The sequence below is a fragment of the Peromyscus leucopus genome, chromosome 12 (assembly GCF_004664715.2).
Source record: "Peromyscus leucopus breed LL Stock chromosome 12, UCI_PerLeu_2.1, whole genome shotgun sequence".
NCBI lineage: Eukaryota > Metazoa > Chordata > Mammalia > Rodentia > Cricetidae > Peromyscus > Peromyscus leucopus.
In genome coordinates this window covers 64,118,660-64,144,359 of record NC_051073.1, presented here as the reverse complement: position 1 = coordinate 64,144,359, position 25,700 = coordinate 64,118,660, and the positions used below count along the sequence as shown (strand labels likewise).

Here is a 25,700-nt window from a genome sequence, read left to right as displayed (position 1 = left end):
GCGAGAAGAGCAAGCAGGCAGAGAGCAAAAGCTTCCTTCCTTCTCCATGTCCTGTGTAGGGCTGCCACCAGAGGGTGGGGCCCAGATTTAACCTGGCTCTTTCCTACTTCAAATGACTTGACCAAGAGTAATCCTGCACAGTTGCCTGCCTGCTTGAGCTTTAGTTAATTCCAACTGTAGTTAACAACCAAGAGGAGCTACACATGCATATGGATGTTTATGTATATGTGTAGTTCACCTTCCTAAGCTAAGCTTTCTCCAGTTGTGAGGCTAGAATTCTAGTGTGAAAGGAGAAAGTTGGGACTGGAAAGATTGCTGAGTGGTTAGGAGCATGTGGTGCTTTTCCAGAGAACTGGAGTTTGATTCCCAGCACCCACATCAGGTGACTCACAACCACCTCTAACTCCAGCTCTAGGGGACCCAAAGCCCTCTCTTGTGGCCTCCGTAGGTACGAGCATTCACATGGCAGACAGAGAGTCATGCAGACATACAAAGAAGTCATTTGAAAGGAAACACTAAACTATATAAAAGGTTAATCTCCATATACCCTAAGATGTTGACAGCAGTTATTTTGGTTTGATTGTCTTCTACATCCCAATCAAAATATGTGGAACCAATTATGATTTTGATACATATACTGTTTTGTATGCATATACTTTTGGGCAGTGGATGACCTAATCTAGAGCCTAGATTTTTTTGTACTTTGGATAACAAGACATTTTCATACAGAAGCTTTTTGAGAAATTGGAAATTGTGTAGTGAATAGATTTGAATAGGAAATTTATATATTAGAGCATACTTGTGCTTTTGAGAAATGTGAAATGATGTGATCTCTCAACTTTGAAGTGCTGTGGCTTTCTAGGATGTCTGTGTACACTGAAGGATTGTTGTTGTGTCTGTATTACTGTTTGCAAGTTGAGGAAGTAGATTTGTATTTGGGATTTATATTCAGTGTCTTTGTCATAATAATCCACAATATCAAAGACTGCATCAAAACTTCAGTGTTGGGTTTAGTTTTTCTTTTCTCTTGGTGTTTGTCAGAATATATGGCTCATGGCACACATTTCGGGATCATACTGACTACTCTCTGTATGAACTGTATTAATGAGTTGTTTATTAAATACCTTGTCCATAATAAAACTTAGTTTTTCAGGAGATCTTATTCTTTTCTTCAAAGAGGATTCTTAGATCTGTGTCAGCTTTTAATGTTTTCTTATATTCCTCTACTGGACTTAAATAGAATTAATCTCTTTAGAACCACAGATTGCAAGCTGCTTTCCTAGTCCTTGGAAAGAAACACCAAACTCTGCTGCAATCTCTTTGGTAAAGTGTCTTATCCCTAAGACTCCCGCACAGGTCTCAGCTCTTTGGGGGCGTGTCTTAGGCAAGGAACCAAAGAGATAACGTAGGCACCTTTTCTTCTAGAGCCTGGTTTGCAGCGGACCTCAGGGTTGTGACCTGCAGTGCTGTGTCCAGTAGTTACATTTAATTTCTGCTGTGAAGTGCACAACTGAGATTTTTTCCACATCTGAAAAATGTTCATGACTGGGCCTACAGTTTATGATGTATTCATACAGGACTAAAAATTGATTCACTCAATTATTAACAAGTAGCACTTTTGTTCACATATACTTTTAAAAAGTGGACATATATTGTAACATATACTAATATAGCATGGCATAGGTTAGGCTCCAGAATCTACTTCTTGAACTTGAAGGAAGTTACTTAGGGAGCTTTTTAACTGGCATCCCATGGGGGCTAGAAAGATTGCTCATTGTTTACCAGCATGTGTTACTCCTCCAAAGGACCTGGGTTGAGTTCAAGCACCCATAACAGGCAGTTTTCAACCACCTGTCACTCCAGCTCCAAGGGATCTGATGATCTGATGCCCTCTTCTGGCCTTCCTGGTCACTTGCATATACGTGGCATATACACATACACGTAAACTAAATTTTAAAAAATTTAAAGAATTTATATTAAACACTAGTCAGTTCTAAGGTTAACTGCTATGATGAAAAAATACAGGAAAAATATAGATTAAAAAATGCTTATTAGAAATCAAGCAGTATTTATGAGCCAGAGTACATTTGTACAGTGTTTTATAATACAAAAATTATTATTGTTCTTTTGCGTAAACTCATAATCTTGTAATCTTACTGATTATGATATATTAAACAGACGGTACAGATTCCTTCTTAACAGTTCTTTTATCATAAAGGCTCCAGTGGCCATGTATATATTTTGCTGATCAATCTGTTGTAGACACAGTAATCAAAATATTAAAAATCATTATACTTCATAAAATGATTGTGCTGTATTATAAACATATTTTCCCTAACACTAGATCCTCAGAATTCAGCACATGGTATCTTCAATTTAAAAACCAATGCTAAATAATGTAAGATCCTTTATGATGTCAAAATTTGTGAATAGCAAATACTCTTTTAATGAAATTACTTTAAACAATGAGAGCTGTTAGCAGAAAGAAACCTTGTATTTTAAAATTCAGTTCATATTTATAATTTATGTAAGCAGTGAAGATGCCATTGGATTTTACTCTACACTGATTGAAACTTAGTAACCCGGGCTTTCTCCACCCAATGCGTTAAATCAGTCAGCCCCAAAGGGTCTTGGTAGCCCAGTGTTTATAACATCCTTCTTTACCTGCTAATCGACCTCACTTCCTGGATTTCAGTCCGTCTAGTTATCAGCTAACAAAAGAACAGCTTTTGGTTCCTGCAGACGCTGGTGAAAAAATAATCACGAGAAAGAAATCCACCTTATGTCGTCTTTTTCTGTCTGCAAAAATAAACTCAGCCATCATACAGCTAACAGGTACAGAAGGAAGATACAAGCTCGTTCATAGGAAGAAACTACAGAGAAAATGAGCATCATTTCTCAAGGTTTTTATTTTCCCTGATCTACAAGTGATGCTGCTGTAATTCTAGCTGCAGTTTTTACCGATCATTCACCACTCAGCAGCTGGTAGAGAAGTAAGACTGCTTGGCAACCACCTGCAGGGCTGCAGAGATGAATTACATTTTCGGAAACAACACACTTCTGTACTCTCGCGCCAGTCGAGGAGGCAATACTAGCTCTAGCCATGGCTCAGTAGGCCCAAAGCAGAAACACTGGGCAAAAAAGGGCTCGTCAGATGAACTGCAGGCTGAGCCAGAGCCTTCACGCTGGCAGCAGATAGTTGCGTTTTTCACTCGAAGACACAGCTTTATTGACTGCATCTCGGTAGCCACCAGCTCCACCCAGGTAACATGCCACTTGTTGAAATTATTTTTAATATATTTATGTTCATATTTGCTTTGCCACGATGTCTTCATGCAGATTTATTATTAAAAATGTGTCTTCTGTGTTGTTATCTTGGCACTGAAATTTTATGTTTCTAGTCCGTCTCTGCAGATCTTTAGCACAGAAGGGGAAATGAAAAACATTTCCCTTATGTTATGTAATGCTAAACAAAACAGTCTCTGATTCTGCTAAATGACTTCTTTAAAACTGAAAAGTCATTAACACATGTTAAAATACAAGTTAATAATGTTCATCTTATTTTTAGATGGTGGTAAATGCTATGAAGAGTGATGTTTGAACAAAAGAAAATGCCCTATTTGTTTAGTTTTGCATGTTAGAAGATAACCATAGGGAGAGATTATAGTAAAGAAACAAAAGATAGCTTAATTATTTTAATTTTTAATGTTTTGAGAATAGATTGATGTAATACAGTTAGCAATATTATATATATTTATCTTAAAGTTATATTAAATTGATTTAGTCAAGATATTAATGAGTCCTTCCATTTTATAAATATATACTGTCTAAGGCGAATCTGGAATTAGTAAATGTGTACAATTGCATAGTCATGGAATATTTTAACACAGTCAAATTGTAAAGAAGCTAGCAAACAGGAAATTTAATTTTTTAAAAAGTCCCATAAAATTACTTCAAGGGGAAATGAATATTGAATATAGGAGAAGAAAATAAAAGCAGTTGAATAAAATGCTAGTGGTTTGGTATAAAAGAAGATGAAAGGAAGTATTAATATTTTAAAATACATTTTAGCATATATTCAACTAGTGAAAAATAAGAGGGTATAAAATAGTCTAATTTAAAAATAAAATAAAACTGGTTTTTCCTTTGAAGTCAGTGATTCTTAATATGCATACAGATGCATAAACATTCTTTTGGGCCTTTAAAAACAAATTTCCTTTAAAGATTATTTCTTCCATCACTAGAGGCAGCACAGTAAATATAGATATAATTGCCAAGCTGATTTATTTGTTTTGGTTACTAGAATTTTCTCATAATGGTTTTTGGTAGTAAAATGTCAACTTTTAAAGTCAGAAATTCTACCTATTTCTCATATGCTTAAGATGAAATTCAAGAGTAGGAAGCATCATCATTTTATATGTAGGCACTGAGGTTGCTTCCAGCCAAAACTTACTGAAAGGCAATGATTGACTCTTAAATTGAATACTGACTGCTCTAAGAATGTTTTTATCTTGATTCTGATCATAAAAGGATGAAAAAATTAAAGGTTAGTGTTACTGGTTGTTATGGATTAATATTAAATAATATTTTCATCATCAATAAAAATATACCTGATGATTTATGTAAATTACTATACATATGTATATACACATTGATATATCTGATATTCATCTTAGGACATATACAAATGAAAAAACCAATAGTTTACATATAAAACCATTGAAAATATAGAATTTAGAATACAGTAACCTAGACACTGAGATGGTTGTAGTCCTGTTACACCACTGAATATTATTCCCCCACTCCCACCCCACCCCCCATTGGTTCCTGTTGTGTTTGTACGCTGAGGAATGAGTTAGTTTCTCTTGCAAACCTCTTAACAGATAGTTCTCTTGTCCTTTACCTTTGTGTTTTGTCTCTGGAAGTAGAAAAAATTCCTAAGTCAAAGGTTTTTCCCGGAGTAATCACATTTCACTTTTCTTTCCTATACCTATCTGATGAGTTGCATAATTGATATGTTCAAGTCTTTAGTTATGACTTATTGGAGTTTATTTTATAGGATAAAATATAGTGGAACTGAAAAAGAAGTTGAGACGTGATTGCATCTGAGTTGATGCTGGAGTACATTTGTATAATAACTCAGGCTTGGCAGCTTGGTAGCACCAAAAGAATTTGTATGTTGTCAGGAACAAAGTAGATTGATGACATTTCATCATTTGTTGTTGAACATATACTATGTAACTACTATGAATATGTTCTGTACTGTGATTGGCAAATAGCAGGGCCTTCTGTTTGGATGTTGTCTGAGAAGAACTTTCTAAAGATTTGGTAGGAAGCTTAACTTTTAATCTCATTCTCTTTAACTGAATTATATTATACTTTAGCAATTTGGAGAGTTGTTACTAAATAAAACTTTAATTATTATCTCAATCACTACTGTTATTCCCAAACACACCCTGCTACAAGTTAAAAGAAACTGCTTACAAATTCATTTGAACTGCTTGTCTATTAGAAATATTCATGTTTAAAACTATGATTATGTGCCAGGTTCTTTGTAATATTTGGAACTTTTAGGAAGTCATTGTATTCTGAATGATAAGAAAACCAAATAGTTACAAAGATCTACAAGATACCAAGTGCTCCTGTTGGTGCTTAGTAAATGTTTATGAAATTAATATCTGTTTCAGTTACCTGGAATGGTATTTTTTAATGATCCACAGTGGCTCTTCTCTTTTTTTTTGCTTCATATTATCCTTAGGCCACACAAATCCCATGTGCTCTGGATTTCCTCGACCCTTTAACCCTCAACAATAGTAATAAAAATATTGTTTACATGCTATCTCCATTCATTTGGTTTTGCCTCAGAAGTTTATATTGTGAATTGGGAAAGGGGACTCTTTAATTATTAAGATATATTTGTTGTGAATTGGTTTACCTTGCTATAATTTTTTTCTTCAGAGACTTCATATGAGAACTATTCTTTGTTTTGAATAATTAATACATATATAATAATTTTATAAGCAGTGTCAACCATTCCTTTTGGTTCCTCACATCATCCATCCATCCTGCTCTTGTAAATAGTTCCCATGGGACCAAGAGATGGAGTTATGTCTTTCTTCTCTTGTTCTTACTATTTTGTGGATGACTTCCCTTTTCCCTTTTCTTTGGTTCATGACTATAAAAACTGCTTTTTGTAATCTCAACTCATTTATTTTTTTTTTTTAAACTTCCATCAGTAAGATCAGATGTCATTGGGCAATATTTCCTTTCCCTCCCTTTCTGAACATCTGCATCTCTCTTAGTCATGTGATTTGCTGAGAATTTGAGCTATGGACTTACTGTCTTTGTTCTGCCCACTATTTGGATAATCATGTTTAGTGGCTTCCAGTATCCTTATATAATCTACATAAAACTTTGGCTTTTCTATTTTTGATCTCTTTATCCACAAGGATCTTGTGTTTTCTGTTACTTGAACAATCTACTCAAATGATTATGTTCAAGACTTTTCAACACCACTCAGTATATCACTTAAATTTCTGATGCAAGCATTTCACATGACTAGCACTGTTTTCAGCTTACTGTTCAGTACTCCCACTACAATAATTTTTTTAATCCTCTTAAGACCCCAGGGACCGATGGTTTTTACTGTCTTTTGCTACTGAGACATCCCTCTTTGCCTTGCTCACATTCTTCCATAATTTTAACCTTCTCCCCCTTCGTCTCTTTCTTGGAAGCATCAGTACTTTGTTAATTGCAGCTCTGCCTTCTCCACAACAGCTCTGAAACTGCACGTTAAGCCTACAGTACCTGTTTTCTCAGTCTCGGTCTGAGTAAATAGTCTTCCTTTATGTTTTAGCCTGTTGCAGTAGGTGAACGGTCTGTGTTCCTAAAGCTCACCCTTCTCTTCTGCTGGATCTCCCTCCCGTTTGACTAGTCAAGGCCTCATCCCACTCCACTTTCCACTCTCTCAGTCGCCTTTTCTTGTATATTAGGTCATTCCCATGAGCTGAAATAGCTCTCACTAACACCAACAGCTGAAATGCCTCTATGTGTGTATGTTACCAAATCCAACTTGTCAGTTTTTACTCTTCATTTTACCTACTAGGCAAAAGAATTTAACTCAATTGATTGCTACTTTAATTTTTTTTTCACTTTTGACTTTCAGATGCTGATCTTCTGATATTCTCCCAGCTTCATTTCCTTTGGAGTGTCTTCCTTTTTCTTATTGTTTAGTCTTTAATTCTCGTGCATGCGTGCCTGTGTGTTTTTAAGTAATCTTGTCCAGTCCAGTCTCGTGCTATTACCATCAGGATTTCTGTCTTTAGCTTAGAGCTAATTCCTGTATACTAGGCTTTGTCGCTACAGCTTCCTGTTTACTCAGTATTTTCACTTGAGTTACGCATATGAAATACTAAAAATATAACTTCTTCATTATTACTATTACTGATTTTCTTGTTTTCATTTAACTAAGTTTTTCATTTGTTTTCTTCTTTGTTATTATTGTTGTGGTCTTTGACTGAAAGAAAACACACCATCTGGGCTATGCTAATAAGCATGCTCTACCGCTGAGCTACATTTCAGCTCCAAGAGTTTTTAACCTTATTACTTCCTATTCTTATGTATGCTGAGAATATAAAGACAAAAAGATTATCTTCTTTTCCTTTGCTTCACTTCCAAGATAACAGCAAATCCTATTGGCTTTGGGTTTAGGATAGGCTTCTCGCTCTGCCCCCACACTCCCACCTGTGTGGGGGTGGGGGGGGGGAGTATGTGCTTATGAGTGAGTGCAAGTGCCCATGCAGTTCCGAGTGAGCTTCCTTCACTAGACTGTCCGTTTCTATAGGCAGAATTTTCCATTTATGTTTATGCTAATCCTCAGCTTCTGCAGCATTGTTGGCAACATACCAAATACAACAACACAAATACTGTTGAATGAGGGAAGAAGCAGACACATCATCTTGTACTCAGAAGAGCTGGTGCAGATTTGTGTCTTCTTCTGTCCTAATCCCTCCGTGAACATCTGTGTAGTGCCTTAGTGTTAAGCTGCTCCTCTGACTGATAGCTTCTTTCTTATTTGTCCCACTGGGGAGGAAGTGAGCCTGGAAAAAACTTCGGTTTTCTCACAGTCAGGATGACTATGTAACTCTTAGGCTTTAGATGGAAAGAGGGTACTATTAATAACTAAAGTGGGACAAGTACAAATACGTATTTCCTAGGCAAACAAAGGCATATGGTTACCTATTTATATCCATTTATCTTCTGACTTATAACTAGGCAACAGGCTTCAGTGTTCCTACCAAGACGTCTTTATCTTGGAGTATCCTAGATTCCACCCTTATATCTATACATTTTTTATTAAGCTGGTCCCGATAGGATGGGAGGATAGTCTTCATCCTTAAGAGGCTGCTTATATTTAGTATTGTAGTGCCTTTGCACTAAACTGGAATATATACAAAGTAAGTAGGCGGCCTTTTAAAACTTCTTCAGAAGTGCTGACTCTGATCAAGAGTAGGATCGTTTCCAGGAGAAAGGAGGCACAAAGTGTCTGTCTGACTAGTTATAAAATGCTTCTTTGGGCAGGAGCATCTATTTAATTCCTCACTCAAAAGACCATGACTCACATTTGAAAATGTTCACCCTTTTACAGGAAGAATATTGAGGGACATACATCATATTTCCATTTGTCTTAAGATTTTTACAGCACACGCATATGTATTTACTCAGATATTAAACAAAAAGTATTTATTTACAATATTTATAGAGACTTTTACAACCTATAACATTGACCGTACAACATAGCAGTGCTACTCCTTTGAATCTTCTCAGATTAACTGCAAACTTAGGTCCACAGGAAAGCTATCTATAGATGTTTATAATTTTGCTTATCATTGTCAAAAACCTAGAAGCCAATAAGATGTCCTTCATTAGGTGAATTGATACACATCAGACAATGGAATAGTACTTAGCAGTAAAAAGATTAAGTCAAGGAACACAGGGAAGAATAGTAAATGCTTAGTCAGAGAAAACAAAGCAGTCTGAAAAGGCCTTATACGTATTATCCCAACCTTGTGACTTTTGGGGAATGTCACAAAGTAAAAATCAGTAGTTCCCAGGATTTTGATTAGAGAGAAGAATCAGTCAGTGAAACTATTGTGTGTGGTTCTACAATGGTGGATAATGTCATTATACACCTGGAAACTGGTAAACTGTCCAACAGCAAGAGTGAACCAGCATACACTGGACTGTGATTATGGCAGATGATGCCATCTTACATCTGGAAACCCATAGAATGTCCAACAGCAAGAGTGAACTGGTATACACTGGACTTTGAGAATGGTGGGGTGGTATAGGTTCGTCTGTTGTAACAAATAGACCACTCCGTTGCAGGGTGTTGATAGTGGGCAGGCTGTATACATGTGTGGGCCGAGGGTATGCAAGAGAACTTGCTGTACTTGACATTCAGTTTTTTGTGAACCTAAATCTGGCCTGAAAATTAAATTCTATTAAAAAAATACAAAGTTGCTATCTTAAATTTAGATTGGCTTAGTCTGAAGAACTAAATGAGAAATATTTTATGTAAGTTTTCATCTGTGCAGCTTCTATATAATATCTTAATGTAGTTGGCCCTTCTGTCAAGGACAAATAGGCTAAAAGAAACACATTTCATATTTACATATGTAATATAGTCAAGTAAGTTTTAAAGATAAATTTAAAGTAAATTACTGACAAAAGGATGGAGCTACACATCTATGGCGTTTTCAGGTTTGTTAGGCTTTCATTTTGGCTCTTTATTTTCAAGCAGTGTTACTTTCTGAAGGGTTATCACAGTACAGTGTCATCTGCTGAACCGTAAGCTTCATAGGAGCTGGTACTGTAAGGTGGGCAGTTTCTCTTCTATTCCTACAGCCCAGCATATTAAATGCATTGATAAATAATTTATTGAATAAATAGACACTATATAGGTGTTTGTTTCCATTTAATCCTGCACTGACTGAAAGGAAGCTTGGAGCTTCTAAATATGATTTGGTCATTATTTTCACAAAATTTATGTACAACTATGGCTTAAAATTGGGCACATCTATAACATAGGGTTTGTAAGACATTTCAGAAGTAGTTAGAAACATTCTGAGAACAGAGGAATAATGTGGGGAGGACCAACAATAAAGAGTGCTGGCTAGCCAGTGGTGGTGCACCCTAATCCCGGCACTTGGGAAGCAGAAGCAGATGGAGTTCTGAGTTCGAGGCCAGCCTGGTCTACATAACGAGTTCCGGGACAGTGAGGGCTACATAGTTTGCTTGTCTCAAAAGCAACAACAACAAAAGCACTGGCACCAGACACACATTTGGTATACAGACTTGCATGAAGGCAAAGTACTTGCATAAAATTAAATGAAATTGAAAAAGGAAAAGTTATGTGAGGAGTTATACTCTACACATGTGAAGAACTTAGAATTGTATCATTAAAACTCATATTTTTAAAAGATCTTTTACTGCCGGGCGGTGGTGGCGCACGCCTTTAATCCCAGCACTCGGGAGGCAGAGCCAGGCGGATCTCTGTGAGTTCGAGGCCAGCCTGGGCTACCAAGTGAGTTCCAGGAAAGGTGCAAAGCTACACAGAGAAACCCTGTCTCGAAAAACCAAAAAAAAAGATCTTTTACTCTATTATCAATCCCCAACAATGTTATTATGTAAATTTAGAATTTTGATAAAAGTAAAAATAATTGTTCAGAACATGTAGCCTATACTTATCACTTTAAGAAACTTTTAAGTAAACCTACTGATGTAATCATTTTACAGTTACATAGGAATTGATGAACAAAAACACTGGTCTGATTTTAAGCAAGTATAGATTAACTGACCATGGTATTTGATGGCAGGGAATTTTTTTAATGTGAATATGTGTGCGCTGTATGTGTCCAGGTTGCCGTGGAGGCCTGGAGAGGCTGTTGGATAATATGGCGCTGGAGTTACTTTGCAGTTGTGAGTAGCCTGGCGTGGGTGCTGGGAACTGATCTCCAGGCCTGGAAGGAACAGCACGTGGTTTTCCCCGCCATTTCTCCAACCCCAGGAGGAGGATTTTAAAAGGCGTCTTCACAGAACTCTGAGTATTTAAAGACATTGCCACCACATACATCTTTAACAGAGATGCTTCAGCAGGTAAGAGCACTGCCTGCTCTTTGAGAGGACCTGGGTTCAATTCCCAGCATGCAAGAGGCAGCTCACAGCCACGTGTAACTCCAGTTGCAGGGGATCCAGTGTACTGGATTTTTGCCTCCTTGGGCACAGTGCTTGCAAGTGGTATACAAACCTATATATATAGGCACAACTCTCATAAGCATAAAATTAAAATAATTTTTAAATAATTTTTAAAACCCCAAGTTGTTTCCATTTCTAAACAGTTTTGGGGATGGGTTGGGGTTTTAGTTTGTGAGACTTCTCCCATTAGCTTAGCCATCTAGCTTTGAAACAGATAATGATTATTACAGAGTACACGTTTTTTAAAATGGTTTTCAGAAAATAACTGGAGATTATATCCTGGAATTGAAATAAAATGGATCCCATCTTGATTTTTGTATAGTCTAATTATTCTTTGTAAAACTATCTACTATAATAAAAGGTTGTAAACTTGAAATTGGTTTCAGAGTATTTTAGGAAACAGATATGAGGTATATCAGTGGAGTGCTATCTATCACCTTTGCTGCTAAATAGTGATTACAGTTGAGAACAACTGAACTTCATCTTAGGCTATTTAAAGAGACAGCGTTCTATGCTGGTTAAGGATATCTTTGGAGGATAATGGCCTGAGTTTATGTCTCTATCCTGCCCTTTACTTGGCATAGCACATTGGGAAAATGACCTATTCTGAGTTTATTTCCTTATTTTTAGAAATTAGGAATGGAAATATTATCTGGATCAAGATTCAGTAAGAATTATACAAGACAGGACCCCCGAAGCCCTCCCAGCTCCTCCAGGCCTGGAGGTCAGTCTCCAGTTCAGTAGCACCATCGTCCTCATTCAGTACCACGAACACAGTGATGGCCGCCACCATTGTCAGCAGTTCCACAAAATATTATGGCCTCATAAGAAAGGAATCTGAAGAAGTAATCTAATTATAGAGTAAAAAAGAATTATGTCTTAATTTTTAAAAAGTAATGAAAACAGGTATGTCTTAGGTAGAGGATTTTTAACCTTAGCAGGGTCCAACCAAGAGAAAAAACAAAACCCACAATAATGATGTAATGTAAGAGAAGATTAGTTGAACAAGTGTTAAGGGCTGGGCACTGTGGAACATGCCTTTAGTTGCAGCACTCCTGAGGCTGAGACAGGGATCTCTTCATTTGAGATCAGGCTAATCTACCGAGGACATTACAGGTCAGCCAGAGTTCCATAGTGAGATCTGTCTCAAAAGGAAAAACAAAAGACTGATAACAAAAAGTGAATTCGAGAACTAAAAGGTCAAAACGGAAATAAAATGGTAAAGCAGATAGGAACAGAAAGAAACACCTTAAGATCTATGAGAGTAGAGTCCAGACTGAGAATAGGAGAACCTGCAAGTTGAGAGGGAAGACCCCATGGACTTGACAGTCTGAAGAGGAAACAGATGGAACTCTGCAGACACCTTCGTTGTCACACAGGCCGCCAGCACTAGGCAGGGCGCTGTTGTCCCACGACAGGAGGGAGGAGGCCCTTGTTTTGGATTGGGGTTTGGGGTTGGTATGGTTTAGTTTGGCTTGGTTTTGCATTTTTACACTTTGAAACTTGTTTGTAGGGTTGGCAAATAGAATGCCTTGAACACTTTGATTGGGTGTAGCTACCCCCTATGCAGAAAGAACCTTCAGCCAGTGTCTGCTCTGTCTGTGTACAGCATGAAAGGGAGTAAGAGAAGGAAGAGCAAGTATTCAGAATCCATTCCAGAATTGGGTTGGTTCATCTGACACACACACACAGTTTCCTGTGACACTGAACCTAAAACTAAACCGAAATCTTTGCTTTTGTGAACCTCGTATTAATAGGAGACAACAGTTAATTACCAAAAATATGTGGTATTCAGGAAGAAAATGAGAAAAAGTAAGATTTGTGGGGAGGTGATAGGATTGGTGATGGAGAGTTGGATGTGAAGGTGATGTTTGAGTAACGATGGAAAGAGTTCATAGAATTGGGACTGTAGATGTCTAAACAAGAGCATTCTGGGAAGAAAAGTATAAATAGCAAGTGGAAAGCCATGGAGACAGCAACAGGCCAGTGTAACTGAAGAGGTAAGTGGAGGGAGGCATTGGGGACTTAAAGAAGGGGACTGGAACAGAGCAGAAAGGGTTACTAAACAGCGCCAAGGGCCCGTGTTAGCCTAGTAGTTAATGAAGTCCATGATGGCACATGTTTAGTTGGCTAGTTCTGAAAAATATCAAAGACAAAGGTATACTAATTGATAATTTCTTCCCTGTGTTAATTATGTAACCAGATCTTTAAATTCAGCCTTTAAGTCTGTTTTCTTTAAATTCTTAGTGATTGAATCATCCTTTTTCAAAGGTCGTTAGCTGAACGCTAATATAAAATACAATCTTTTCATAATGAAGAGATTAGAAACCTTAACTGAGTTTTATGAATTGTTGCAATTAAAGAATAATAGATTCATGAGCTAACTTGTCTGTGTAAACTAACAATTTCACATCCATGCTTCTACAATAGAATTAATTGCTAGATCTTTTTTCCTATTTCCCATAGCTATTTTAAGTTTTAAAAATATTTGTGTTTTGATATCCTTTGTGGATTATTTAAAATATGTCTGATTTTATATATACTTGCTTCTGAGATGCTGCATGGATGTCACACAACTGGTTGAAATACTGTTTCAGTTTTTTAAAACTATACAGCTCATATTAAAGATGCAATATGTTTGCAGTGACAGTGGCAAAGGGCATATGAGTCATAAGAAAAATATTAAACCATGAGAAACACCTTTTGTCCTGCAGATATTGATCCTTTCTTGAATACAGTAATTCCCAAGTGGAGTTTTTATAAATGTACTTGGCTGTATTTTATCCTTCTGTAAACATTCAAAAGGCTTGCAGTTTTTTCTTGGTTTCTTTCTTTCTTTTAAGTAGCTGCTTTGACATTTAATCAGAAGCATGCCTCTTTGTGGTATAGTAGATCATTAAATAAAGGTCCAAAGAACTTGGATTAAGAATTCCAACTATGCCATGTTAAACTCAAGATCCTTATTCAACAACAGTGGGAGAAGGTGGTTATGTCTTAAAATACTGCTACCAAAAGATTTGTTCATTTGTTTATTTCATTTTCCTTGAAAATACAGTGTACTTTTAGATCTTTCTGGACTTTCATGTTTAGCCCAAGTACATTTTACTGGTTTCATGAAGCATGTTGATACAAAATGTAAATATTAGCTACTTAGTAATGTGGTTTTATTTATCTTGTCAGTTTTACATTCTGAAAATCATTTCTTGTTTTATCTCTGTGTTCACCCACACCACCACCACCACCACCCAGAGACAAGGTTTCTCTGTAGCCGCCTAGCTGTCCTCAAACTCAGAGATCCCCCTGCCTCTGCCTTCTAAGTGCTGAGATCAAAGGTGTGTGCCACCCCTGCACAGCCTCTCTTGATTGTCTTATGTTTTACAAACTCTTGAGTTTTAGGAAGCTAGGTTTTAAAGCCAGGGCTCTGCTTGCTCAGCAAGCATTCACCCACTGAGCCAATCCCTTCCAGTCCTGAAAGTCTTAATAATTAGCAAGAAAAATAGAAACTTAGATAGCACTATAGCTCCTTTATGTCCAAGTCTAATTATTATCTAGGAAATAGTTTTTAGTTGCTATTGTGGAAGTTGTTTTATTTGGTTGAGACAGGACTTCTCTGTAGCCCTGGCTGTCCTGGAACTCACTACTCTGTAGACCAGGCTGGCCTCGAACTCACAGAGATCTCCTGCTTCTGCCTCCAAAGTACTTGGACTAAAGACATGTACCACCGCATCATGCTGTGGAGATTATTCTTTTTGTTTGTTTGTTTTTTGTTTGAAACAGGGTTTCTCTGTGTAGCCCTGGCTGTCGTGGAACTCACTCTGTAGACTAGGCTGGCCTCAAATTCACAGAGATCCACCTGCCTGCTGGGATTAAAGGCATGCGCCACCACTGCCCAGCTGGAGATTATTATTAATACTTCTTACTTCCCATCAGTCCTCAAGGCATATTAACTCTACATTCACAGTTTCTGTGTGACTGCTCATGTCCATTTTTACTGATACTGCATCAGGTTACGCCATCATCACCTCTCAGCTATATTATCACAGTCTCCTAATTTGCCTCTTGATTCTTACTTTAGGATTCTTACGGATGTAATAGAAAGCACATTGGCTGTCTAAACAGAAAGAGATTTGATAAATAGGCTAACACAATATGTATGTATTGCTGAATACCTAAAAGTGAGGGGTAGCACTACTATTCATAAATGAGGATGTGCACAGATCACATAAAAGTCTACATTTTAAGTACAGGTTTCCTAAATTAAGACCTTCAATTAGTATAAAATATAAACCTATGTAGAAAATTAGTGCAATTTTGTTAAATCATTTTAAAGCATCTTTCACATAATTGTCAATGTGATATTTGTTTCAAAAGTACTTGAAAATGTGTATGATCTGTCAAATTATTTTATAAAAATTTACAATTTTCTGCAGTGTTCCTTCAGACAGTGTTAATATAACCTCTGTTGTCATGGAAACAAGTCTCCAAAGGCAGCCTCAGAGGCTAATGATTCCGTGGTGTTGCTATGGATACAAACAACTGAGACTGTTGCTAGTCACATGACCAAGATTTTTCAAAACAAAAACCAGGCCTCTAGCGAGCTGATCTTACCGATGGTACAGGACAGGAGTGACATAATGGTGGTTGTTTCCTACTTGATTTATATGGGTTTAGAAGATTTTTAAAGTTTAAAGTGCTATTCTCTAATCTTTCTTTTCTGAAATAACACAAGTGTAATGATTTCTTTACATTTGCTCAGTATTTAACCCATACATTATATGCATTATATTTTATTTGACATTTTCCAATTTAGAGTCCCAAGCATTTGATCATGTTCTCCAATGTATTCATCTTCATACATTTCTTTACTTCCTCTCCTCACTGCTCTGTAAGATCTAGTGTCTGTCATTTTCCATTAACTTTCATTAGATTAGGTTTTTTAGGGCTGTAGTTTTGTTTCAAGTGAATTGAATGGATTATTTTGTTACTTTATCATTTGTACCCTGGATATTTTGGTTGTTGGTAGGTCATTTGTTGTTAAGTTCAGCCTTCTGAAAAGGTAGGGCATGTGTTCTTCCACAGAATTCTTAACTCCAGGTGTCTTATAGACAGCAAGATAGATTAAGATGTCATAGGGTATTTTAGGGTTTGTTTTTTTTTTTTTTTTAAGAAACAATATTTAGATCCTTTCCCAAAGGAGATAGATTCTAGAACAGGCCCTGAAAAGAGCAGTACAGTGGGGTTGAAATGTAATATAAAAAGAATAATAGTTTGTCATAAAGGGATTTAGGGAGCAGCTGACCAGTGGATATATTTCTTGTGCTTTGAAATTTGAGGTAAGCCTGTAGCTTTACCTGGTTTTATTTGATCTGTTACTCTTACCTAGTATTAGGACTCTAGTGAGCACTACTAATATAGTAGTACTTTTTTACTACTAGACCATTACCAAGAAATTAATACCAGTATAAGAAAAGGATATTACATTATGGTATTTTGAGACATTTAAAAATCAAATACTTTTGGTGTTCTAACAACTCAAAACTAAAACAGCAAAGGAACACAGGGAAGCTCTTGTAGGTGGTGGATATATATATACACAGGGTGCATTGTGATCATCGATTTCCTATGTGTCGACTCATCAAATTGCATATGTTAAATATGTACTCTGGGGGCTGCAGAGATAGCTCCATGGTGAAGAGCACTGGCTGTTCTTCGAGAGGATCCTGGTTCAATTCCCAGGACCCACATGGCCGCTCACCCCTGTTTGTAACTTCCAGGGGATCTGACCCCTTCTGCTGTGCTCTTCAGGCAGTACATATGTGTGGGATAAAGACATACTTCAGCCAAAACACCCATACACGATAAAAGTTAAAATATGGACAGTTTATAGTAGTTTTACTAAATCTCATCAAAACTGAACAAACATTGTAAGAAATAATTATCACAGTTATGATGACTATGACCAGTTGTTTTGTAGTATTATCGCTTGGTTTGGGTCGGCTGTTTGATTAGATGCAGTTAATTGTGTTTGCCACCAAAGTTAGTGTTGTCATTGTCTCCTCTGAGATAGTATTTCGTTTCACTTTGCCTGTTACTGTAAAGTTACCTCTGATTACTTTATTAGGATAGTATCTGTTGGATTTATCCAGGTTAGTATTTTGAGGGGATACATAATGTATGGTGTGTGCGTGCGTGCGTGCGCGTGTGCGTGTGCGCGTGCGTGTGCGTGTGCGTGTGCGTGTGTGTGTGTGTGTGTGTGTGTGTGTGTGTATGTGTCCCCGTTCGTCCGCGTCTGTGTCCCATTCAGATGTTCGTCAAGTAAAATGAAATGGAAGTTTCACTTAGCAACAGCAAGAGGAAGTTTAAGCATCCATTGCTATTTCTTAAATGAATTATAACATGATGATGATTTGATAATTTCACCATTTCTTCTACACTTTTTAATTAGCATTTTATTTCTAGGAAATGCATTTTGTTTATTAATTCCTATGTGCATTTATTCAATATAGACTCTCCTATCTTATTTATTGAGTTTTAGGCCACTGTTACTCTAGTAGCTTGAATGAGAGTATCTCTCCCATAGGCCCAAGTTTTTCAGCACTTGTTCAGTAAGTGGTACTGTTTGGGGAGATAATAGAATCCTTAGGTGGGTACAGCCTTGCTGTAGAAGTGCATCACTGGGGGGCGGGCTATGAGATTGTATAGCCTCACCCCACTTGATGTCTCTCAATGCTTCCTGTGTATGGATGAATAAAGAGACCCGCCGGCTTCTTGCTCTTACCAGCATGTTACCACTTCTTGCCATTGTGGACTCTAGCCTTTTAGAACCATAAGCCAGAATAAATTCCTTTTTCCTTAAGTCTTTTGGTCATGGTTATCACAGCAAAAGAAAAGTCTCTAATATTCTTCTAATACTAATACTAATCTAATACAGTTATTATTTATTTTGAGTCTTGGGTGTTTCCCAGGTGGCAGCCCTTCAGGATGTTTTTTTAGGCCCTTTGATAACTGTTTTTCTTGGAGTACTTACTTACTTTGGGGCCGATAGCAGGATGTCCAGGTGATGTCACACTCACCGGATCCTAGCACTGGAGCCAGCCATTTCTGTAAGGACTACTCTTTTGTTTTCTTATTTGAGGATGGGTATTTAAAAATCAAGACCTGGGTACTAGATACAAGTCTAGGCTTTGAGGTAGTAAGTGTCCTAGTTGTTCTCAGTGAGGCAGATCTGGGAAATACATTTATGCCTGTATTTTAGTTTTGTTTCTATATGTATTGAAAAACCATTATGTTTATACCAGTACTTCCAGATCTGGTCTAACAGCATAGGTCTGTCCTGATTTTTCTCTGTTCTCATAATTTACAGCTTTACTTGTCTAACATGAGAAACCTTGCTCCCATTGCCCTTTCTATACTCACTTATTAGCGTGAAATCTCCCTTCACACCTCCCCTCACTCTCCATTTCCTCACTGCTTCAGCATCTACAGGTTGCTTCTGTATTCCACTGGGATCGTTGAGCCTCATGCCAGGCTTTTATGCTGCTGTGCCCATACAACACCGCCCTCACCCTGTCCCGGCTACCACGCCCTATGGCACAGTGCTCACTCCCACCATTCCTTGCTCACAGCTGATAGCATCTCCTTACCCTGCTTTGGTTCGAGCAATGTCTACTTCTCTGTTCAGTAAGTCGCCTTCTCTACAAAGGCGGTGGTGTCTTACCATATTGCCTTCTAGAGGGTTTGGGTTGCTTCTCTCTGGGGTTGAAACTAGGAATCTGTATTCACATGTTCTTTCAGCATGTACATCCAAGTGATCTAGCAACAATTCTTTCAAAACCATTCTTCCTCTGGGCTTTGTCATGAATCATTTTAAAGGTCGTGGGAGTATCTGAGTGAAAATTGTTTGCCTACCATTTAAGTTTTTAATTCTAACCTTCAAAGACAGAATTCAGAAGTAGAAATAGTGACTGAAGCTTCAAGTCAAAGCCATACCCTCTTAATTCGGTGTACTTTCTTCCTTTGTGGTGAAGTAACATAGCATACAGTTTTCACTTCAGCCTTTTAGATACATGTTTTTCATGTCTGGGTGCTTTGCCTACATGTATGTCAGTGTGTCTGCTTTCCACGGCAAACGACGTCAGGTCCCCTGGAACCAGGGTCACCCATGTGGGTAACTGAGACTCAAACCCAGCTTCTGAGTTAATGCTTTTAACCTCTTAGCCATCTCTCCAGCCACTTATTTTAGCCTTTTAAGTATATAACTTAGTGACATTAAGTATATTCACAATATTATGCAAATGTCATCCCTCATTTTAAGAATTACTTCTTCAGGGGGGAGGGGAGATTGATTTTTTTTTCACCATAAAATCTAATGGCTAAAAATCTGTTTGAAAGGAAAATAAGAAATTCAGATAGCAGAATCCATCAATTTAAGCTCATTTATCAGTGTTAATATTCTTCCAGCATTACTGAGATTTGCAGTGTCTTTAGAGCACGTTCATTTGTTTGTCTTACAGAGAGTGTGCTGGTGAAAGATGATTTATTTTGTGTTAGTATGCACCAATCTTCCTCCCTCACCCTGTATTTATAATGTCTCTGTGTATTTATTGTGAACAATTGGAGAAATCAAGTTCAAAATAAAAGCAAGAAAGGAAACAGTCATGATCCTGACCCCATTTGTTAACATTTCAAACCTTTCTTTCTGTTTCCTCTCTCTTTTAATATTATAAGCAGTATTCCATCTGATTAATAAGCTATTATAGATTAATTGCTCAAAACATTTGATGTTAATGGTTAGCACTACTTGAGATACCTTAGGATATTTATAATATTCCACAATTCCCCAGTTATAAACTCTTCTCCAGAGAATATCTCAGAGAATATCTTTTTAAATTGTTCCTTAAGACTACATTAAACTGCTAAGTCAGACTTGAGGCAGTTTTTAATACAGGTATTTACTGGTAAGTTACTTTTTCTAAACTTTGTGTGGATTTAAATATCCATTAGCAATGTGATAGGATGTGATAGTCATCTTTAAAATATTATTATAATAAAGTGTGTATAAGTAGAACCAATTTGTGGTATGTTCATTTTACCTACATAAAGTCTTCAAGGTCCACCCATGTAATATCATGTGCCAGAATGTGTTTCTTTTGTAAGGCTGAATCGTAGTCCATTATAGGTATATTCCACATATTGTTGATTATCTGTATATATGTACACTTGAATTGTTCGTTCACCTTTGACTTTTGGGAATGACACTGCCTTGGACATTGTATACAAGTAGTTGAATCTTTTTTCCCACTCTTTAGTTGTTTAGAAGTAGAATTACTAGATCACACCATAGTTCCATGGCTGCTTTTGAAGAACCACTAAATTGTTTTCCACAAATACCTGTGCCATTTTATTTTATTTTTTTAATAATCTATTTTTTTTTTTATTTATATGCATTGGTATTCTGCCTGCATGTGTGTCTGTGTGAGGATGCTGAATCCCCTGGAACAGGAGTTAACAGTTTTGAGCTGCCATGTGGGTGCTGGAAATTGAACCTGGGTCCCCTGGAAGAGCAGCCAGGGCTCTTAACTGCTGACATCTCTCCAACCCCAACCTGTGCCATTTTATACACACACAGCAGTATCACAAGGGTTTTAGTTTCATCGTTGCCGCCACTTGTTACTTTGATTTTTGTCATTTTGTTTGAATAACCCCATTCCTTAGTATGTATAAAATGCCAACTCACTAGCTTTGGTTTGCATTTGCACACTTGTAAGACTTTGTAAAATTTTCTGTTCAAATCTTCATTTAGTCTTTTGTTTGATTGGTTGGTTTTGGTTTTGAGACAGTATTATTGTATAATAATACATATTACTATGAGTTCAGGCTGTCCTTGAATTATGCCTCAACCAGTGCACCATCCACACGTGGCTTTATACATCTTTAATGAATCTTGACTGATGTTATAAACAGTAGTTATTAATATAATTTTATCAGTGACAAGCAAAGTAGCTTCATCTTAATTTTTCTTCTTTGCTTTAAGTCTCTGTTAGTATCCATTGTCTCCCTATCTGCTTGATTTTAAATGTTTTCTTACATTATATTTCATTTGTATTTTTGAGTTAATGTGTTTATAGTAGTATAATTTTGTTAGAAAATATATTTTGTGTGCATATTACATAATACTCTTAACAATAATCAAGCCAGACAGTAATTAAGTATACAAAGTATTACAGTTTATTGGTTTAAATTGCCGAAACACCTCTGTGCTTTTCCCTCCACTTTTGTCGAGTAGATCACATGAAGGAGCCAGTGGTAACTGGGATAATGACTTCACAGGAACATTAGGCAGGTTATTTACTGTTCTCGGAAGCAAGAGTTTTAATAGTATGGATTATTTTAAATGATAATAATTCTGTTTGGAGATTTTTTTAAATCTTTTCCTGTGTATTCATAAACATTTGCATGGTAGGCTAATTTTTTTTTTTTAATGTGAAAAGGAAAAATAATCAGATAGCTTCTGGATGCTAGAAAAAAATTTGCAACCTGTCTATAAAACAATCATATCATTAAATAGTGCATGATTGATTGTCTTTGTTGGTACATTCTAAAGAACAGATCTTCTTAACCATAGACACTGATGTTGTAAGTTGAGGTCATAATTGTTGCTGAAATAGCCATAGGACAGTTTCATTACTTAACTAACTAAAGTAATACCTTAATAATTTTCTCACTTTTTAATTATTATATGGAGAACTATAATTTATCTTTATGGTACAACTTTCTGTTTATGTCTTTTTTATTTGATGTTTTTTCCTGATTTTTTGTCATTGGTGATTTTAGCCCACAGAAGCTGTTCCTCCCTCCTCTCCCACTGTCCCTGTGACCCCTGCCCTGCCCGCCCCTGCTGAGAGTACTGTCGTCCTGCCCAACGCACCACAGGTTTTTATTGGTTTCTTTTTTCTTTATAAAAAGTTAATTTGCTTTCAATGTTTTATTTGTATTCCTTTAAAACTGTTGAAGTATTTTTTTTTTCATTAGATATATTAATTTGCTTTGACTTCAGTTGGGATTTAAGATAGGTTCAACACTAGCTTTTATTTGGTAGTCTATGAAACGAAGTGCATTCTGAGCTTATATTAAACGTTTGGAGATTTGTTAACATGCCTTTGTACTTGTAACAGTGTTCAAAGTAAGTTCTATGGTTTTGTTTCTATAAACTTGTCTAATTTCTGCAATTAGTGGTCCTGTTCTTTTGCCAGATCCATTCTTTTATATGGCGCTGTTTCTCAATGTAGATTTGTCTTTGGAAATACTCAGCCTTTTGTTATTTGGTTAACTCCCATGCTTTACATGTATTGATGTAGAGTGTATCTCAGTTACATGAAAACCCTGTTTTAGGACAGGGCCCTGTGTCGTCCTTGTTGGCCTTGATGCTGGGCCTCCTCCTGAGTGCTGGGATGTAGATGTCCGCCATGATGCTCTGCTTCTGTGTGAGATACTTATAGTCTTTGTAACTTCTGTAAATACTGCTCCAAACTAAAGTCTACTTTTTTAAAGCTTATGGAACAGTGAGAAAAAAGTAAAATTGTAGTCAGATGTCAGCGAATTTGATGATTTTTTTTATTTTTAGAATTTTATTAGTTGGAAGGAGTGATTTGCTGACATTTTATTGCCCTTGCAACACATATTAATATTCAGTAAAATTAGTAGTAAGTGTAGTATTAATGATCTTTTGTTTAAGAGCTTCCAGTATTGCTCATAATGTAAAACATGTGTTTATAGACATGTTTGCTGAAATTGACAGTGACATAAATCTAGGTAGGTAGACATTGTGTGAGTGAGTCTAATTACAGCTTCAAACGAGCCCCACTGCGAGGGAAATGAGAGCAGTTGGGGTCTCTCACATTTTAGGGCTTATCTTAGGCTAAAAACTGAACATCAGCCTGGTGGTGGCGACGGCGGCGGCGGCAACGCACGCCTTAATCCCAGCACTCGGGAGGCAGAGGCAGGAGGATCTCTGTGAGTTTGAGCCTGGTCTGCAAATCAAGTTCCAAGACAGCTAGACAGAGAAACCTTGTGGGGGGAACCTGAAAATCAGACAAAGTAGCCATACTGAGATTCTAGGAGAAATCATCAGTAGTATAGTGAGATGTATGTATCATAATGACTGAATTATACTATATTATGACTTCAAAGTCTTCACCTTTTGTAGAAATCATTAAGAATTTAGTCATTATGAAGCCATCATGAATAGGTAAATCCAGATACATATTATTTTCAGATTGCAAAGAATGAGCAATCAGCAATCTAAAAGTTGTTATAACATGGTAAAGATTAATATATGTTTTTAAGTGTCTAATAGTATAACATTTTTTTCAAAAGAAGATTTGAAAGCTTATTTTACTTGATCCTTGTACTTTTTATGTTAAAATAGTTTGCTAGAATCCCTTGAAATTTTGTACAGGTTTCTGCTCTGTTTTTAGGTTCTTTCATTTACTTACTCGGTGTCCCTAACTTAGCAGTCCACTATTACCGTAAATTGTTGAAACAATCATAGGCTTGTAGTTAAAAAACAAAAGTTTATAAGTCAGTCTGACTTGTTTTCAACTCATTCCAACCAATTACTGGTGTGTAACTGGATAGTTTACGGTGATAAAGTCTGTTGGCTAATCTGCATTGCTAGAGTAGTAGTAGTTCTGGATTGAGAGGTTTTGCAGTGATTAGGAACCTGACTGATAGATGAGGTATGGGGAGTCCTGATTTCAGTTCCCAGTGAAAAAGAGAATAGGTGTTATCTGCACAGTACCTTTGCACATAATCCCCTCATACTATCTGCTTAAGTTTTTTGAGTGAGTGAGTGAGTGAGTAAGTGAGTGAGTGAGAGAGAGAGAGAGAGAACAAATGAATAAATTTAAAAGTCAGTGAGTGGCCAGGTGTGGTGACTCACACCTTAAATCCCAGCACTGGGGAGGCAGAGGCAGGTGGATCTCTGTGAGTTCGTGGCCAGTGTGGTCTACAGAGTGAGATCCAGGACAGCCAGGCCTACATAGAGACTGTGTCTCAAAGCACAAGCAAACAAAGTCAGTGATGCTGCACGTATAAGAAAAGCCATATCCTCAGTTGTAACCAGTATTGATATCCTTAGGTGATGATGGTGATACATGCTCTATACTACGAGAAAAGATGATGGGATTGTCTCATTATTAAGTATAACATGTTTATTGTAAAATTAATAGAACTTAAATGTTTGTCCCCAGATAAATTCTGAAACATATTCTTTTAAGGGATATGTAACTTGGGCTGAAAGGCTGGCTTAACAGTTAAAAGCAGGTACTGCTCTTATAGAAGACCCAAGTTCAGTTCCCAGCACTGAGGTCAGGTGACACTTTCTTTAGCCTCTACAGGCACCTGATTCACAAATATACATACTTTAAAAAAACAAATTAAATCTTCATTGTTTAACCTTCATCGGAGACTTGCAAATGAGATTTAGCACAGAGAACCACAACTGGACAGTGTGCAGACAGTGAGAGACTGTGAGGCACTCAGCCCTCAATGGGATGTCTTCATCCAACCCTCCTCCCCTTTAGGCTCAGGGATCAGGGCCGAAGAAGAGGCAGAAAATTGTGAAAGCTAGACATGATGGATGACTAGGGCAGTCTTCTCGACACAGTAGGGCTGCTGCACATAGGAATTCAGAGACTGTGACTTCTTGTACAAATTCAGGTCAGACGGAATCCCAGCAGAGAGAAGGGGAAGTAAGTAGACATGGGGTCCCACCCCTGGCCAAGAAGCTGTTTGCAGTTGAGACCTGCTGGGAGAGAGAAAATGAGTTTTCTCCAGTGTAGTGACACTGGATATATTAACCACAATCCAGGGTATGTCCCAGGCTCAGAAGTAGTTGACTAACACAAAATGGTCTCCATTGATTTTTGTTGTTATAGTTTGCTGATTTTTTGTTTGATTTTTTTTTTTTTCCCGTTTTTTCAAGACAGGGTTTTCCTGTGTAGCTTTGCGCCTTTCCTGGAACTCACTTTGTAGACCAGGCTGGCCTCGAACTCACAGAGATCCGCCTGCCTCTGCCTCCCGAGTGCTGGGATTAAAGGCGTGCGCCACCACCGCCCGGCTGATATGGTTTTTGTTTGGTTGGTTTTTTTTTTTTTTTTTTTTTTTTTTTCCTGTCTTCTGGGTCTTTATTTTGTTTTCTGGGGTTGTTGGGTTTTTGTTTTGTTTTTAATTCTGTTCTGTTTATTTTGAGAGAAAGGGGAAAACGCATGGAGTTGGGTAGGTAGGAAGGTGAGGAGGGTCTGGAAGAAGAACTTGGGGAGGGGAAAGAATATGACCAAAATCTATTATGTGAAAAAAATTAGGTACTTTAAAAATGTAATATTAAAAAAAAATCTTTAAAAGAATTTAGAACTCAGGCTTGACCTTTTAAATTGTACTTTATT

General features: G+C 37.1%; 1 protein-coding gene across 23 annotated transcripts in view; it reads left to right on the top strand.

The window, feature by feature from the left end:
- Positions 1-25,700, top strand: part of Dlg1 (discs large MAGUK scaffold protein 1) — a 210,279-nt gene that overhangs the window by 83,855 nt on the left and 100,724 nt on the right. For 10 of the 23 annotated variants that reach the window (XM_037209803.1, XM_028894061.2, XM_028894058.2 and 7 more), the window contains one exon: positions 22,090-22,188. The exons of 7 other annotated variants lie outside the window; for them this stretch is intronic. In XM_037209803.1, the coding sequence (XP_037065698.1) occupies positions 22,090-22,188 (99 nt within the window). Of the gene's footprint in view, positions 1-2,248; positions 3,265-22,089; positions 22,189-25,700 lie in introns of those variants that run through there. 6 more of the 23 variants (XM_028894067.2, XM_028894069.2, XM_028894071.2 and 3 more) reach the window with 6 other exon arrangements.